The sequence below is a fragment of the Arabidopsis thaliana genome, chromosome 4 (genome assembly GCF_000001735.4).
Source record: "Arabidopsis thaliana chromosome 4, partial sequence".
In the NCBI taxonomy this organism is placed as follows: domain Eukaryota; kingdom Viridiplantae; phylum Streptophyta; class Magnoliopsida; order Brassicales; family Brassicaceae; genus Arabidopsis; species Arabidopsis thaliana.
The window spans coordinates 11,147,549-11,160,642 of record NC_003075.7 but is presented as its reverse complement, the minus strand read 5'-3'; the positions used below and the strand labels follow the sequence as shown (position 1 = coordinate 11,160,642).

The window sequence follows — 13,094 nt, the reverse complement described above, 5'->3', positions numbered from 1 at the left end:
TTTGAAGAGCAAATAACAAGAAAATGTCTTTAAGTATAATTTCTAATTGTTTAAAAGATGTGACGCGATTATGACTATCCGCTGGCGACGAGATTACATGACTAATCATCGGATACGTAATCTCTATCTCTAAGGAAGCAGGATCCACTAAACTAAATCGACAAGAGCACCAACAACAAGCGTGTACGGCAAAAGACACTCAGAATTTATTAAATTTTCAACTCTTCACCAGTCTGGCTCCATAATTTAGCTATTGCATTATAGGTTCTCATTAAATAATCATTTTTTTTATCCGTCAATTACTTTGGTACCTGACTATTTTGATTGGTTAGCTTACTTTTGTAATCTATTAGTTTGAATCAATACGTACTTGTGCCATAACTCGAATTCCTATATAATTTTCCAACTCAATAAGGTGGATGTGTGATTCGGTATGAAGAATTGTTTTTACCAAAGTAATCGAAGTAAAAATGGAAGACTACTGCACCTAAAGATGTAACATTATCTCACCTACTTCCTCCTATCATAGGTTTGGTTATATCAAATTAATAATGCAATTCTGTCCCTTTCATGATCTTGTTTGAGATATACACTCTGATAATTGACCACTTTCTTCGGAAGTAGTGCTTAGATTAAAACAAAAAAATGATTAAGAAATTATTCTTTTGAGCCATCTTTGTTGAATGCATAATGCAAAATCATTATACACTTTAGAATCTTAAACTATGCATAGTTGATTATGTACCTTTTCCTTTTGTTACTTGCAATAAAATGAAAATAACCCAAAATTTTCTTTAATACACAAAAACCGTAAACGTAAGTCCGTCAAATTGTTATACTACTCGCGAGTATGTATCATCATCTGTTATACTAATTCAAATCAAAACCTAAATTCCACAATTTCTGCCACAAATTCAAGATTATGTAGCTACATCCAACAATCAACAGTTTTGATAATAACATCAACCCTTTTTAGGCTACACACTTAAATGAAAAAGAATCTTATTAAATAAATAGAGTTCCGTGAATATAATAAACAATATTTCCAGTCGTATGGTAAATATTCTCCTTCATTAAACATTATTGGTCTATGTCCAAACTCCATGCCTATGCCTTGCTAAGCACGGTAGGTATACTCTGTTCATTCCTGAAGAAATTATCTGGATCAGCCGCTGTTTTAACCTTTACTAATCGATCAAAATTATCTCCAAAATACTTCCTTCCATACACTTCTCCTTCCTCATAACTATTCGTACCATGATCATTCACACCTATATCGACATCTCGGTAATTCAAGTAAGCATTTCTAGGGTTCTTGCTCACAAACCCGGTCATGAAACTATAAAGAACGTTAGCCTGATTCAAGAAACCCTTCTCTATCTCGACAGAGTTTTCTTGCCAAGTCACCGAGTACTGAATCTTAAAAAGCTTGCTTCGGTGCGGAAACGGCGTCGCGTTAACCGTAACCTCCGCCATTTTCCCACCATACGGATTAAAAACAAGCCCGATTTTCCCCAGCTCAGTCATCTTCTTGAACAAAGACTCAATCCCATCTCTAGGAATCTCACTCGCAACGTAATCCGATTTCCTCTTTCCGAAATTCGCTCTATCAAGATTCCGATCGAGAAACACTTTAGGATCAATCTGAGTAGGGTTAACACGATTATCCCACCATAAAGCTGACTGAAACCAAGTCATCTCCGAACAGTTCTCCTTCTTTAAACTCAATTCAGGAAACTCCTTACCAAGCAAAGCAACAACTTCCTCTGCTCTGCCTAAAAACAGAGCCACCACAGTAGCTCTCACAGTCTTTACCTTCTTCCTCGTCACCGGTTGAATCAACATTCTCAAAAATAGATTCCGGTCGGTTTTTGGACCAACGGATTGCCATTTGTGAACCATATCCACCGCTCCTGAATCCATATACTTCTCCACCCTAAAGACTGTAACAGTTTCTGGCACAGGAACGAGCTTGACCTTGTAACCCAAAACGACGCCGAAGCTAGCCCCTCCTCCACCGGAAATAGCCCAAAAAAGATCCTCACCCATCGATTTCCGGTCTAAAATTTGACCGTTAACATCAACGATCTTCGCATCGATCAAGTTATCAACTGATAATCCGAATTTCCTCAACATATTACCGTAACCACCACCGCTTATATGTCCACCAACACCAACCGTGGGACAAACTCCGGCGGGAAATCCATGGACTTTGCTTTTCTCCCAAATTCTGTAATAAACCTCACCAAGAGTTGCTCCGGCGGAGATCCAAGCTGATTGATCGGCGATATCAACAGAGACATCACGGAGATTCGACATGTCGAGTATAAAAAATGGTTTATCAGAGATGTAAGAGAGACCTTCGTAATCATGGCCACCACTTCGGATTTTGAGAAGGAAATTTAAACTTTTTGAGCAAGTGACGGCGGCGCTGACGTGGATATCGGAGCGAGGAGTGACGATGATAGCTGGTTTTGGCGTAGATGAAGTGTTGAACCTGCCATTTCGAATGTAAGCACGAAGGACGGAGGAGAAAGAAGGGTTTGTCCGAGAGAAGACATTGTCGGTGATTTGGGCTTGTGGAGATTTTGTCTTGTCGGAGAAACATTGAACGAATGATTCGTAGATAGAATCAGAAGACGGAGGTGCTGCGGATGAGAAGAAAGGGAGAGATACGAGGAAGAAGACAAAGAAAAAGACAGAGACAAAGGTTTGTGTTGCAATCATCGTTGTAATGAGATTCGTTGCTTCTTCTCTGTTCTGTACTTTATAACCACCACTAAACAGAGAAGATAAGATATGTTTATTTTTATTTTTATTTTCTAGTAATCATTTTAACTCCCAATATCTCTATATATCTTTTTGCTATATAATATATCAAAGCCAACACCCACTGACTAACAATTCATTGTATGCTCTGTTTCTAATGCAAATCTCGAACCTTTAAAAACTCTCGCAACTTCAGATTGGAAAGATCTAAAAGAGTGAGACTCTGTTCATCTTATGAAGAGATATCATCACTCAACCATTCAAAACAAAACAATACAAAAAGCAATCTTAAGATTCTAGAAGACATGTAAGACCACCGTCGCAACTACGGTGGCTCCTCCAACTCGTGACCACCGTCTGGCCTTTCCCGGCTCAGGCAACAACATTCCCTTCTCATCTGCGACCAAATTGGGTCCAAATGTCAACATTATCACATTTCATTACACAAAATTGCAGCAGGTCACAAGAATCACGTCAACTACTGCAAACCAAACCACAATTTTCGCCTTAAATTACAAAAGCAGGTAGCTATTTTCAACAATCAGTGGTTTCGAATTCGATTTTTCATCACCAGAAACTTTGACTTATTACTTCGCTCATACAAACCCAATATAGGCTTACACATAATCAAATGAGCTTGTTGTAGAGTTCCATGAACAGAGAAACTATACAATATACAATATCCAAAACCATATATTCTATAGTGCTTCACTAAAACATTACATTATAGGAAGCCAATCTTTATATTAAATGATCATATATCAATTATGCCTTACTTTTCAAGGTAGGTATACTCTGTTCATTCCTGAAGAAATTCCCGGGATCAACCGCGGTTTTAATCTTCACTAATCGATCGAAATTCTCTCCGAAATACTTCCTTCCATACACCTCTCCTTCCTTGTAACTATTCGCCCCATGATCATTCACACCGATATCGACATCCCGGTAATTGAAGTAAGAACTCCTAGGATTCTTGCTCACAAACCCGGTCATGAAACTGTAAAGCACCTTAGCCTGATTCAAGTACCCCTTCTCTATCTCTGCAGAGTTTTCTTTCCAGTTCACAGAGTACTGAATCTTGAAAAGCTTGTTTCGATGTGGAAACGGCTTCGCGTTAACCGCAACCTCCGCCATTTTCCCTCCATACGGATTGAAAACAAGCCCGATTTTCCCTAACTCAATCATCTTCTTGAACAAAGACTCAATCCCTTTCTTCGGAATCGCAGTCGCGACGTAATCCGATTTCCTCTTACCGAAACTCGAGGTATCGAGATTCCGATCAAGAAACACTTTAGGATCAACCTGAGTAGCATTAAGACGATTGTCCCACCATAAAGCAGACTGAAACCAAGTCATCTCCGAACAATTCTCCTTCTTTAAACCCAATTCAGGAAACTCCTTACTAAGCAAAGCAACAACTTCATCTGCTCTGCCTAAAAACAGAGCAACCACAGAAGCTCTCACAGTCTTTACCTTCTTCCTCGTCACTGGTTGAATCAACATTCTCATAAACAGATTCGGATCAGTTTTCGGACCAACCGATTGCCATTTGTGAACCATATCCACAGCTCCTGAATCCATATACTGCTCCACTCTAAACACCGTAACGACCGATGGCACAGGAACAAGCTTGACTTTGTATCCCAAAACGACGCCGTAGCTACCTCCTCCTCCACCGGTAATCGCCCAGAAAAGATCCTCACCCATTGCTTTCCGATCTAAAACCCGACCGTTTACATCGACGATCTTGGCATCCTCAACGTAATCCACAGATAATCCAAACTTCCTCACCATGTTACCGTAACCACCGCCGCTTAAATGCCCACCAACACCAACCGTCGGACAAACTCCGGCGGGGAATCCATGGACTCTGCTTTTCTCCCAAATCCGATAATAAACCTCTCCGAGAGTCGCTCCGGCGGAGATCCATGCCGAATTCGAGGCGATATCTACAGAGACGTCACGGATATTCGACATGTCGAGGATGAAAAATGGTTTGTCGGAAATGTAAGAGAGACCATCGTAGTCATGGCCGCCGCTTCGGATTTTGAGGAGGAAATTTAGGGTTTTTGAGCAAGTGACGGCGGCGCTGACGTGGCTCTCGGAGCGAGGAGTGATTATGATGGTGGGTTTAAGAGTAGAGGAAGTGTTGAACCTCGCATTGCGGATGTAAGCACGAAGAACGGAGGAGAAAGCAGGGTTTGTCTGAGAGAAGACATTGTCAGTGATTTGGGATTGTGGAGATTTCGTCTTGTCGGAGAAACACTTGAGGAAAGAGTTGTATACAGAGTTCGATTGAGAGAAAGATGAGAGAGGTAGAGAAAGGAAGAGGAGGAAGAAGAAGAAGAAAGGGACAGAGACAAAGGTTCGTGGAGGTGTCGTGAGCATTTTGAGATCTTTTTCTTGGGTCTCGTGTTCCTCTGTTCTTTGTACTTATCCGTGTCTATTTATAACCGCAGGGAGAAGAAGACGTGTTTTGTTTTTGGAAAGTACTTTCAATGTTTTTTTATTCGTTGCATATAACAAAAAAATATTTGTTTTGGTCAACAAAAGATATTAAAGGGAGTTAAGGGATATGATTAGTGATTACAGATTTTATTTTAATTTGTTATAGCAAAAATATCAAAGGAGAAGATTTTTTTGAATAATAAGGATTTAAAATCCAGATTTCATTTTAAAAAAAAATACTATGAATACATATTTAATTCAAGGTGTATCTGGAATTTTATTCAGTTCATCTATACATTTATGTTCATTTGATTCATTATAGTATTTGTAGTCTCAAACATTTATTAAAAGATGATCAGTACACATCAATATTTCTATTATAATTTATTTCTTATTAATCAGAGATTTGCATATTAATAATAAATCAGACTAATCTTCAATATTTATGAATTAGGAGTTACTTTACAAATTATTCTAGTCAAAAGAAGCAACTATTAGAGATTCATACATATGAAAAAGGACACGGTTTTGGTATAGACCCACATGGTAAATCTTTCCATTTGAATCAAGATTACTACGTATTATAATTCACTTGTAGCTTAAACAAAAACACTCCATTGGTACTAGGGACTTATTTTTAAAATATTTTACATAATGCAAATTAAAATATATATTTGAAATTTCTTTTTTTTTTTTTAACCATGCATCACTAGCATACTAATAACTGTTATTAGAAAACACAAACATTGATTTATATAACTGAAAACAAATAACTAAAAAGATTGCTGATACAAAAAGTGTAGTTTTTTTTTGTGTGTGTCCGATGTATGTTTTATAAGTCAATGGTCGTAGCATTGATTGGTCGGCGTCGGTATTATAATCCAATTGGGTTTGTGGGGCTGAGCAAAAGAAAAGTCCAACTTTAAGACTTTAAACAACTATGTACATTGTTTTATAAACGAAGCTTCGATTCAATCTCCTGCACCTTTTTTGTTTGATCGCTTTCTTTTTCACTTTCTGATGACAAATAGAATTGCACTAAGATCCTTCCATTTTGTCAACAGAATAACAGTCAGTATTTGATTTATTCGTCTCTGTGTATTGCTCTATCGCAACAAAAATGATCATATGAATATGGACACATTTGACCATATAATTTTTTGTTTTCAATAACCATCAAAATCAGAGAGACGCGTTACAACTTTTCAAGTACTAATACGAAATACATTTGGTATATTGAAGTTTTGTACACTCATTTATTTTCCATCTTTGATGCTGCTGACTTTCAAGTCTTCCCATGTTGAGAGCAAAGTCTTTTTATGTTAAAGACTTCAAATAGCCCCGATAGACATATATATAAAATAAATGCTTTAATTGTTAGAAAACGATATACTATTATTATTTTGTTTGACGGGAAAACTATAGTTGCTTAGATAAGGTGCATATTTTGTTGACGAGTCTATAATATTAGGGATGTACACAGTACACTAATGGGCAGTGTTTACTGTTTAGGATATTGCAAGAGTAATCGTAAATCCCATAAAATTAAGAAATTTCAATTGAAAAAATTCTCAGCAATAAGATTCAAAAAGAATGCTTTTAGATATTTTAAAAAAATATATAATTAGTATTTCTTTTAATATAATTAGTATAGTCTTTTAATTTGTCTCTATGATCATTCTATGTATATATATATATTTTTTTTTTGGGCAAAAATATATCCTCTATATATGTTCACATAAATTCATGTGAATGGAACAAAATATTGACTAGACATTTTGAAATATCAATTAAGAATTTGCAAGGACAATCGAAATCAGAGATGACTCTCATTAAAAAAAAAAATTGACTATTAATTTGATTACATTGTAAATTGTAGGTTTGTACAATCATTTCATTTTCGTCTTTGATGTTTCTGACTTCCCAGTTTTCTTATTTGGGTAAAAAAAGTTAAGAATTTTTTAAAAGATCCAATAGACAAGTACATAATTTTTTGTTACACGATACAATTCCATTTTAGTGCAATTTTCAACATAAAATGTTGGGATTTACAGATCATGCGGGCAATGCTCAGGATAAAAAATGACTAAAGATAAATCCTGAAAACCTGTAAAATTAAGAAATTTCAATTGGAATATTAAGAGAAAAATGATAAAGTTATTAAACTATAAGATTCATAATGACAAAGCAACAAAGGTGATTTTTCTTATTATGTTTTGTTGTAAAGTTGAAAGTGAAAGGGTTGTATTTGTGTGGCTTACATTTAAAAACGTTGTGAGCATGCGTTCACGAATTCATTATTATGTTTTTTTCGATTTTCTTTTACTTCTCTATGCAGAAAAGTAACAATTCTTATGCATTTCAAAAGGTTATTAGTTTAGCCTTTGGTTGATAATTTTCCCTGTCTTATAAATCAAAAGTAGTTATTTTTCTTGTCATGATTCTTTTTTAAGCGAAGGGAAATTTATATGTTATTTTTTAGGATTAGGATAACAACACTGGTATTAATCAACGCTATATGAAGGCAAATGCATTTCTTTTTTCTTACAAAAACATTGTTAAACAAGTCGAATAACATTTGATTATTATTGTAACTTTTATAAGATTTTCGATAATACTAATTAAGAAGCTTTGTTGTTGCTTACATAGATGCACTGATAAATTTTTGTTACACGATGAACGGTAGACAGAGGACATTGTCATTAAAAAAACAAGTTAAATGGTTTATTCAAGTTCCGAAGTTCGAAAAACTTAAGAGAGAGCTATTGTTAAACAAACGATTTGAGAGATGATATTTGGAAAAATACATACGAAGTTACATAACCAATTGCCTCTTTTGAAAATTCAACTGAGAACTATGTGATACGTGTTTTGAATAATCGGATGTCTAGATGATTATAATTTGTTGTATTCCTTGATTATATCACACTACAACTTGTTCAAATAGACGCAAAAAAAAAAAAAAAAAATCAAACACTGATTCATAAGTCATACTAGGAATTATTAGACCTTAAAAAAGTAATAACAATTATCTGATGAGATCGAATGATTAAATCACATACTAATCCTTAAAATTCAAATGCTTATTATCAAAAATAATAAACAAATGTTAGATTAACGACTAGCATATTTTTCTTCATTAGCATCTATGAGTGCATGAGCACATCAATATCTGTTGTTGCTTCCATCAGTTTACTTTACGTGCAAGAAATCATAAAGTCTTGGCGAAGTAAGTGCTCAGGTTAATATTTTCGACCTAGAGCTAGGACAAGCTTCTTCCGCAACCAAAACGTCCACTCAGATTAAGTAGACAGGGTGGACGTTTCTTAAAACTTTCCGGTCAAGTCACCGTGTACACTGCTTCCATAATCATTTTTTTATAACCTAGACCTACTTTCTTTTGAAGAAAACTTATGTTCTTCTGAGAGTTTTCTAGCAAATTCCTTCCAAGGATTTCTTGTTCTACACGTTAATGTATTTGGATTAAAATACAATGAAATAGAATCACTTTGGAAAATATATCATTCTTTTCCTTATTATTGCTACTACAAAAATAACTTCATTTTCATCTAAACTTGACAAGATCACATATAAACAGACACTTCACTCTACTACTATCTCTTTGTTACAGGCACAAAATCTCGCCTCTTTCATTTTTTCAAATCTTTCAAATAACTTCAACAAACGTAAAAGGAGGAATACTCTGTTCATCACAGAAGAAATCAGAAGGATCAACACTTGTCTTAACTCTCACCAATCTCTCAAAATTATTCTTAAAATACTTCACTCCCCAACTCTTCCCTTCCTCGTACTTACTCCTCTTAACTCCAACATACATTCCCAAATCAAGATCTCTCAGATTTATATAAGCTCCTCTCGGAGACTTCGCCACAAACTCACTCATATCATCGTAAACTCTCTCCACCCATCTCATATACTTCTCTTTCACGTCTCCTCTCCAGTAATTCAAGTACTGAATCTCATATATATTCCCCTTCCTATGCGGAAATGGTGTTTCGTAATCTGCAATCTCACTCATTTTACCACCAAATGGAGTGAAAATTAGCTGAGCATGCTCTGCTTCCGGTTCTTGCAACCGTCTCCAAAGCTTCGAAATCGCGGTTTTAGGCATCGGTTCTTGAACAAAATCAGATTTAGCCTTGAAAGCCAACGATGCTCGTGTACGTTTAGTAAGAACATTGATTGGTTCTTCTCCTAACTCAGCAAACCAAATTACTGACTCAATCCAACTCATCTCTGTACAATCATCTTCCTCCAAACCCAATTCAGGAAATTCTTTGTTTACCATTTTCAACAGATTCTTAACCGAACCAAGATACAAACCCGGAAACGAAGCTCGAACCATGTTCTTGTATCTCTGCAACATAACTCTTATGAATAAATCATCAGAGACTTTATCAGCCACGAATTGCCAACGATGAATGATCTTTAAAGCACTCTGTTCTGAGAATTTCGTGACGTTGAAGACAGTTACTGTTGATGGAACATTGATTAAACCGATCTTCCATGAAAGAACAACGCAAAAGCTTGATCCACCACCTCCACGAATCGCCCAGAAGAAATCTTCACCCATCTCTCGTCTCTCAAGAATCCTTCCTCTTGCGTCGACAACACGTGCGTCTATCACGTGATCAGCTGCTAAACCGTGTTTTCTCAGTAAAGTACCGTATCCTCCGCCGCTAAAATGTCCTCCGACGCCGACGGTGGGGCAAACTCCGGCGGGAAACGCTAAAGTACGATTCTTTTTACCGATTTCGTAATATAGTTCACCGATCGTGGCTCCGGTTTGGACCCAAACCGACCGGTTATCGACGTCAACTGTGATAGACCGGAGGTTTCTTAAATCGAGGATTACGAAGGGTTTGTGTGTAACGTAAGAGAGGCCTTCGTAGTCGTGTCCTCCGCTTCGGGTTCTGATGTGGATACCGAACCGGCGTGCGCATTTAACCGCTGATTGAACATCAGAAGGTTGAACCGGAGTTAGGATTAAAACCGGTTTAGGTACATCAGGAGCAGAGAATCTTTGATTTTGTATTGATGAAGCTAAGACTGAGGAGAAAGAAGTGTCGTTTGGTGTGTGTATGACTTTTGAGACGATGTTGGAGTCGTTTAACTGGAGAGATAGACATTGGAGGAAACTGGATTGATTAGACCGGTTAGCTGAAACCGGATGAGGAATTGATAGAAGTAAAGTACTAGTAGTGAAGAAGATCAGAACAGAGCTAAAGAAGCTTTGGAATTTCATATTTTTTGTTTTGTTTTCTGCAACAAATGAAGTTTGACTTTATGTAGGAAGATTGAAGAGTGAAGTATTATCTACTACTAGACAGAAGTGAACAAAATATTTACTAATTTTAAATTAGTTTGTGGAGTAAGATATAAGAAATTGAAAGTGAAAACAATTTATAGATTTTTGGTAGATATATGAAAAGTTTGTGGATAGATAGAATCACACGTCTTGATCCAAATAATATTAGATGGATGTGATAATTGAATGGCATTTGTCCTACACAGTCGTCGTAGGAGCTGAATCATTAAGTGGGACTATTTTGGATTGATGTTAAGCAATTGGTAGAGGGTTATATATTGTTGTTAGTATAATAGTATTGATTAGGTATGGCGGTTATGTGGGCTTATTTTAATGTTACAAAAATCTAAACCTAAATTTACATTATTGCTAGTTTGATTAGTAATCCTGCAAATAATTCGTCTTTAACAATTTTAGCATGAGTTTTCACTGATGATTTGTAATCACGTAAAAAGCATTTTGTATCTCAATATTAAAGTTGTGCTAGGACGATTCATATATAGGAGTTAATAATTTGTTGGTTAACAGTTGTATGAGTAACGTTGATGGACGACCACATGCATGATATTTTATTTTCCAAATTGACGTTTTCTTTAAAACTGTGGTTTCTTGTTTCGTAATAAGATTACCACGATGATATTGGAATCATGGATATAGACGGAAACGAGGGTAGGTTCAATAATAATGAATATTGATACTTGATAGCGATAGATTAGAAATGAAAACTCTAAACTCTTCTCCAGTTTAATAACTCCAACGTACGTAATTTTACGGCTACATTATGGTAAATCTACGGTGACATTAGCGTAAAACTAAAAATCATGTTTACTGAAAATTTTAAAATTTATGGTGAAACAACGGCGAAACACTTTGTAAAACTGAAAATTCCAACAATTTTCATTTGACAATTAGAATTTTGTGGGATGAAAAAAAAAATAAAAAAATTAGAATTTTGTGGTGAAACGAAGATGAAACTTGTGCGAAACTAAAAATCGCATTTGCATTCATTTGAAACTAAAATTTGTTGGTGAAACGTCGGCGATACTAGAGAGAAAATCACAGTCATATATTATCATCTACTCGTGAAAAAACAAATCACATACCTTTTTCAATAGATATGAAATCAAAAGCTTTGGTGATCCCGTTGTAATATATCTCTTTAGATAAGATAATATATAGAGAACATAGATTCGATAATCGTTTGTTGTTCAATTTATATTCTATACATGTAATCTTATTTGGAAAAGTTGTTTAAATGGTAAAACCAAACTAACGAAGAAATGTTTGACGACATTGAAAGGTTACTGTTAGGAAAAATATCTGACCAACTGGAGTATACCAAATATCGAAAAAATCTCCAGTATTAAATTGGTATGTGACTATACCAATTGGACTGTTACCACGTGTTCCGTTCTAATTTGTAGTGAAAATTACTTCCAATACCAATTTAATACTAGAATTTTTTTCGATATTTGGTATAGTCGAGTTGGTCAGATATTTTTCCTAACAGTAACTTTTCAATGTCGTCAACTATTTCTTAGTTAGTTTGATTTTACCATTTAAACAATTTTTTAAAATAAGATTACATGTATAGAATATAAATTGAACAACAAACGATTATCGAATCTATGTTCTCTATATATTATCTTATCCGAAGAGATATACTACAACGGGATCACCAACGCTTTTGATTTCAAATCTATTGAAAAAGTTATGTGATTTTTTTTTCACGAGTAGATGATAATATATGACTGTGATTTTTTCACTAGTATCGTCGTCGTTTCACCAACGAATTTTAGTTTCAAATGAATGTAAATGCGATTTTCAGTTTCGCACTAGTGTCACCTTCGCTTCACCACAAAATTCTAATTTTTTTAATTTTTTTTTTCATCCCTCAAAATCCTAATTGTCAAGTGAAAATGACTGGAATTTTCAGTTTTACAAAGTGTTTCGCCGTTGTTTCACCATAAATTTTAAATTTTTCAGTGAACGTGATTTTTAGTTTTACACTAGTGTCCCCATCGATTTACCATAATGTAGCCATAAAATTTTTAATTTTTAGGCAAACACGTATTAAGTAGTTTAGTCGTCTCAAAAATAAAATAGAGAATAGAGTTGCTCTATATAGAGTCAATCTGCAAAATCTCTATTTTATAATCAATTATAGAGTAGGGTTAAGAAGAATTTCGCATTTTTACTCTAACATATAGTATGGTTGGAGATGCCCTTAGGACATCTTCGATCCTACTCTATTTTAGTGTAAAAACTCTAAATTCTTCTCTAAACTTATTCTATATTGGATTCTAAAATAGAAATTTCTGCAGAATTGCTTTATATATATAGTAACTTTATTTTCTACTCTATTTTAGAGTCGAAGGTTTTTATTTATACTTTACTCCCTCAAATTTAAATTTTTTTATTTAACACATATTTGTCTTATTGCACTCTCTGATTACATAGATTTTGCCATCTACAACACCTAATGCAGCGCAGTCGCATGTCACACACATAATATGAAGAAATCGACATAGATAACAAACACATTAAA

The 13,094-nt window shown here is 35.1% G+C and overlaps 4 protein-coding genes across 5 annotated transcripts; 1 reads left to right on the top strand and 3 right to left on the bottom strand.

The window, feature by feature from the left end:
- Positions 1–775: 775 nt before the first annotated feature.
- On the bottom strand, positions 776–2,727 carry AT4G20840 (FAD-binding Berberine family protein; the record flags this gene model as incomplete). Its single annotated transcript, NM_118202.2, has 1 exon — positions 776–2,727. The coding sequence occupies one exon, from the start codon at positions 2,725–2,727 to the stop codon at positions 1,108–1,110; it is 1,620 nt and encodes a 539-aa protein (NP_193816.1). The 3' UTR covers positions 776–1,107.
- Positions 2,728–2,836: 109 nt separating this feature from the next.
- On the bottom strand, positions 2,837–5,190 carry AT4G20830 (FAD-binding Berberine family protein). 2 transcript variants are annotated; one of them, NM_118201.3, is made up of 2 exons: positions 3,546–5,190; positions 2,837–3,166 (listed from the first exon to the last, which is right to left on the bottom strand). In NM_118201.3, the coding sequence occupies exons 1-2, from the start codon at positions 5,155–5,157 to the stop codon at positions 3,066–3,068; spliced, it is 1,713 nt and encodes a 570-aa protein (NP_193815.2). In that variant the 5' UTR covers positions 5,158–5,190; the 3' UTR covers positions 2,837–3,065. The 2 variants fall into 2 exon arrangements, with proteins under 2 accessions (NP_193815.2, NP_974580.1); NM_202851.1 differs by lacking the exon at positions 2,837–3,166 and having other exon boundaries at positions 3,321–5,183.
- On the top strand, positions 3,537–5,106 carry AT4G20835 (uncharacterized protein). Its single transcript, NM_001341458.1, is given in 4 exon segments — positions 3,537–3,553; positions 3,558–3,601; positions 4,161–4,234; positions 4,296–5,106. 1 exon segment carries the CDS (start codon positions 4,588–4,590, stop codon positions 4,831–4,833), a length of 246 nt encoding a protein of 81 aa, NP_001328830.1. The 5' UTR covers positions 3,537–3,553; positions 3,558–3,601; positions 4,161–4,234; positions 4,296–4,587; the 3' UTR covers positions 4,834–5,106.
- A 3,449-nt stretch (positions 5,191–8,639) lies between the features above and the next one.
- On the bottom strand, positions 8,640–10,594 carry AT4G20820 (FAD-binding Berberine family protein). Its single transcript, NM_118200.2, has one exon. The coding sequence runs from the start codon at positions 10,481–10,483 to the stop codon at positions 8,885–8,887; it is 1,599 nt and encodes a 532-aa protein (NP_193814.1). The 5' UTR covers positions 10,484–10,594; the 3' UTR covers positions 8,640–8,884.
- Between the last annotated feature and the right edge of the window lie 2,500 nt (positions 10,595–13,094).